General features: G+C 46.9%; 1 protein-coding gene across 7 annotated transcripts in view; it reads left to right on the top strand.

Moving 5' to 3' along the window:
- Positions 1-5,000, top strand: part of ptprz1b (protein tyrosine phosphatase receptor type Z1b) — a 37,740-nt gene that overhangs the window by 11,381 nt on the left and 21,359 nt on the right. For all 7 annotated transcript variants that reach the window (XM_048268115.1, XM_048268114.1, XM_048268112.1 and 4 more), the window contains exons 3-4: positions 3,463-3,642; positions 4,666-4,817. In XM_048268115.1, coding sequence (XP_048124072.1) covers positions 3,463-3,642; positions 4,666-4,817 — 332 coding nt within the window. The remainder of the gene's footprint in view (positions 1-3,462; positions 3,643-4,665; positions 4,818-5,000) is intronic.

Here is a 5,000-nt window from a genome sequence, read left to right as displayed (position 1 = left end):
CGAGGACGGAGATTCCATTTCAGGTGGTTGTGTGCACTGCAGACATGTCATAGATATTCGGTCAGGAAGTGCAAAACCACAGATCGCCGCCGCCCTTTACAATCTGAACAGCGTGCAAATCTCTGCGTTGCTGCGCGGCTCACGTGTGTGTGTATAGCCAGGATGTTTTTGCTGCCGCTCACTGCCTGGTAACATGGAGGAGGTGGCCGTCAGTGGGAGTGCTGTGTGCACTGGGCCGTGTGTAACTGAATTAACATGTGAAAGAGCACGCTCCATTGTGAGTCTCTGCACAAAGTTATTGAGAGAGAGAGAGAAAGAGAGAGAGAGAGAGAGAGAGAGAGAGAGGGAGGGAGGGAGGGAGGAGGGAGGGAGAGAGAGAGAGGAGGAAGTATGAAATAGAGAAAGAGAGGGAGAGAAAGGGGGAGTGAAAGAGAGAGGGAGAAAAATATGTATTCTTCTCCAGCTCTCTCGCGCAGGAAAGTACAGAGTCTTGCATGTGAACAAAAGCTGTCAGGGCTGAATGATGATCCACTCACTCGGGCAATTGACATGACACCCTCCCGCAATTTGTTTTCAGGCCCGGAGAAAAAGAGCCGCTCTGAAAAAAAAAAAAAAAAAAGCCCGACCGTATGAAATACCTCATTGAGATCTTTCAGATATCCCAGCATGCCGTTGGAATTTTAACTTCCTGTTGATGTATTTAAAGTGCAGTGGTCCAGAAGAGCCCCGGCAGCTTGTGTGTTATAATCAAATCACACACACTTACCTACCTGGCCTCATTACTATGCATGCATGGTGCGTGTTACTCATCTGGTCTAATATCACTATCTGTCACATGATCTGTTCTCTATCTTGGCATACCTGCATGTACTGTATGTGTTGTGTATGTATGCATGTGTGGGGGAGTGTGTAATGCCATGCATCCGTTTCAAACAGGCCCACTTCCCTAGGGGGTCCTCAGCGATCCCAGCGTCTGGCATCGCTCCCTGCCTCCTCCATCTGCTGGGGCTGGGGCTGGGGCCATAGCCACGGTCTGTGTGTGTGTGTGTGTGTGTGTGTGTGTGTGTGTGTGTGTGTGTGTGTGTGTGTGTGTGTGTGTAATCACCATGCTCTGATAACTCCAGGCTAGGGGCCAAGGATGCCGTGGGGGCACGATGCCACGCTCACCTCCTCCTGCTCCTCCTCCTCCTCCTCATCTTCATCCCCCTCTTCCTCATTCCTCTGCCCAGACTCCTGTGGACCTCTCTCTCTCCCTGGTGCATGCCCACGTCCACCGCAGCCACTGACTGTGGGATGGGGTATCGATCCGTTGGTCTGGGCAAGGAGTAGAATGAGCAACCGAGTGAGAGGCTTTGCCAGAGAGCCGACGGTCGATGACCGCTGCCCCTCTTAGTAAACATAGTCCTCCCGTCCCGTCCATCAGATAAGTGCCTGTATGCTCCAGTACCCCTCGGCTTTAGTGAGACGTAGAGCTGCAGAGCGGCACCAGGGGTCAGGGCTGTGGTGCCAAATTGACTATTGATGGATGTCGGACTATCGTTTTCAGCCACAGCTGGGGCAGTAACAGGTGTTTTGCGGCTGGGGTTATTCCACTCTATTTTATTAAGTGGACATTGCCTAGCTTCTGCTGACAGCTGCTGTTGATGCCTCTGGTCAGGCGATTTATGGCCATAATCAAACCCTGTAATCTCAGCTTTGGTTGGATTTCCAATGAGCGTGTCATCTAGCATCCATATACTGTGATTTCCCTAAGCAATTTCATATGAGGGAGATGTAGGGTCTTCATCTTGCTGCACTCAATCCTTTTCTACATGACCCCAAAGACCCGAGACCAATCCCCATAAGATGTCTTAGTCAAACATCATGTCATTGACTGATTGATTGATTGATTGATTGATTGATTGATACTTTAATCCTTTAAAAGTAGGCTACCCTTTTAAAAGTTAATCCTTTACAGGAAATTACTTTGTGACTGCACCTTGTATCACCCAATCATATTGATTAATCTGATTTGACAATTGTTAGTTTCGGCCAGCATGAAACGGAGAGAGAAATCTACCCCCGACTCTCCGTCGCCAGCTACTCCGGCCCTGTCGTTGCCATAGCAGCGCCGCGTTTGCGTGGTTCTGACTGCCATGTCATCGCTTTCATGTCGCACCGCAGGAGCCAGATGTGCCTTTGGAGTGGGTGACCTCCCCCTCCCCCACCACCTCACCCCAACAGGGCTGCCACCCTGGCAGAGATGGAGAGAAAGGCAGGGAAAAGCACATCGACACTCAGTCCACCACAGCCATGGATTAGTGATAAACACTAAATAAATCAGGCTAAAAACTGTTTATTTATCATTTTACAGCTCGGATGGGAACATCAATAGGACAATGGGAAATTCAACCAAGCAGTGGAATAATTATCATTAACATGCTATTGCAGAATCCTACCCTGCATCTACATTCAATTTTGATATTTTGTGTTTAAATAAACCACATGAAACATGAACCAAAATCAGCTGACAGTATAGATTGGTGGCAGCAATTTGCTGCAGGCTTGTCACATCCCCACCAGAGACCAATGAAATATGTGTATCCTCTTGGTAGATTGCTTCACTAATTAGCCTTTAATTATTCACTACAAATCATCTTTAGGAGTTCCAGTCATATCTAATCCAGACTGCTGCACCGTTAACTAAGACAGTAGTCTTAATGGGCAGTGACTACTGTGCCTCATTAAGGTCAGGCCATAATGTCTGGCTCTGTGAGTCAAGAGCATAATGACACAATGAATGAGGTGTTTATGAAGTCCTCATAGACCCCAGCACTGCATGGAGCCATTGATATGGTAATGGACATAATAGAATAGATAGTGTTGAATAGCATGTAGCGTGGATGAGTTTTTGCGGATAAAGATGCAGCCCCTGAAGACACATTGTTATGTCAGGAATTATATACTGTGTGTGAGCGTGTGCGTGAAGGGAGGGGGTGTTTGCATGCAATGTACCTGCTCAGCCATGTGTGACCCTCTGCCATCTGCCCCATAAGGCCATCATCTGCTCAGCTCTCAGGAGGACATCTCTCTCTCTTCTTTCTCTCTTTCTCTCTCTTTCTCTCTCTCGCTCTCTCTCTCTCTCTGTCTCTCTGTGTGGCCTTGTACATTGTGTCACTGTGTTTTGTGCACTTGATGATGATTGATGGGTTATTCTAGCATATTGTTTATGTCACAAAGGCTTTGATGTTTTAACTGTTATGAATGTTAAGAACTGTGAGGAGTCAGATATAATGGCGTTTCAAAACAATTTCAAAACAACTTTGGATCTTTTTAAAATTATTTTTCTACTGATCTAACATAAAAAATGAATGCAGTGCACTAAAATTGGCTTGTAGATTTCAGATTCCAGGGGTAACTCGGGGTAACTTGAGCATAACCACTATGGTCTCTATGGTGTCTGCGTTTGCTGTTTTGTTCCAGGCACTCTAAACCAACAGAACTGGCCCAAGAAATACCCCTCCTGCAACACGGCGAGGCAGTCGCCCATCGACATCGATGAGGACTTTGCCCAGGTAAAGCTGGAGTTCCAGAACTTGCAGCTGGAGGGATGGGAGCTCAAGACGCCAACCTCGACGACCATCAAGAACGATGGAAAAACAGGTTAGCCCGTATTTCCCTGATTAGTTGAGTCCTGGTGTCCAACTGCTTTAATTTAGCCACGGGCAAGCTCGTATTTCAGCTCTGCACGACACCGGCTGATTTGATTTCATCGAGCCACTTTGACCTCCACGAGGGGCTTTAGCCAAATCTCGGGAAGTCAGCAGGTGGGAGTTTCATCTTAAATGAAACCTATTAAAGTCACAGCTCACAGAATCGTACCGTTTCAAAAAGCCGCTCAGGCTGAACTCATTACACATCCGCACTGAGCAGTTATACCCTGGGGACAACACTCAGAGACTTCAAAAGCACTTTCAGCCAGTGCCATCATTTGTATCATATATAAAGATGATGATTCAAATCAAGGTTACGGTGCTGTCATGGGCTCTGACAACAGTTTCATTAGATGATTATGCATTTGAATGGCAATGAGAGTCTCTGCATTTCGCTTTCACTCTGAGAGCGTGTTTTGTACTCGCTTTGTCGCTGTTCCAAGAAGAAATTAAATTATGCCAGGATATCATCTTCAACATGGCTCCCATGGTTATGTAAATGCACTGGGGTCTGTGGGATTAAGAGCCCTGTTCCCTTCCCTGGCGGGGGGGGGGTGGGGGTGTACCTGGCTAATAAAGTGATATCTTTCAGAGACGTTTTTTATCGTTGCTTTTATCCATCCGTGACTAGAGGGAGCCTACTCATTGTCCCCTTTTGTTCCTTGTGTGTGTGCTGGATCAGAAAAGAGCAAAGATATAATATAACAGCAAAGATATAATAAAACAGCAAAGATATAATATAACAAAGGCTGCTTTGACAGTTGTGCTAATACTTGCTGAATAGTGTTCATTGTTTCCGTTTGGAAATTGAATCGTGCCTGATAAGAATCGAATGTAATACATAAGGCTGACAGGACGTTCACACATGAAAACGCACATTGGTATCAACCAAGTTTTTTGTGTGTGTGTGTGTGTGTGTGTGTGTGTGTGTGTGTGTGTGTGTGTGTGTGTGCGCGTCTATGTGTGTGCTCAGTGGCCGTGAACCTGAGTGGCGAGTACTATGTCAGTGGAGGAGGGCTGCGGTCCAGGTTTCGGGTGGGCCGAATCACATTCCACTGGGGCCGCTGCAACGCCACCTCAGACGGTTCTGAGCACAGTCTCAACGGTGTTAAGTTCCCCCTGGAGGTAACTGACCACGCCAGCCCTTTCACCTGTCACCCTTTACTGCATGGTGTTGCCATATGGCAACAATTAACACAGTAGCCTTGGCGTTTATACAGCTAAGCACTCTGGCCATTCAGCAACACAGTTTTCAAGACTGGGCATACAGAGAGTTGAGGATATTTAAATGCTTGAGATGTGCACATT

The sequence above is a fragment of the Alosa alosa genome, chromosome 17 (genome assembly GCF_017589495.1).
Source record: "Alosa alosa isolate M-15738 ecotype Scorff River chromosome 17, AALO_Geno_1.1, whole genome shotgun sequence".
Lineage (NCBI taxonomy): Eukaryota > Metazoa > Chordata > Actinopteri > Clupeiformes > Clupeidae > Alosa > Alosa alosa.
The sequence above is the reverse complement of the archived record's forward strand: the minus strand, read 5'-3'. Positions and strand labels throughout refer to the sequence as shown.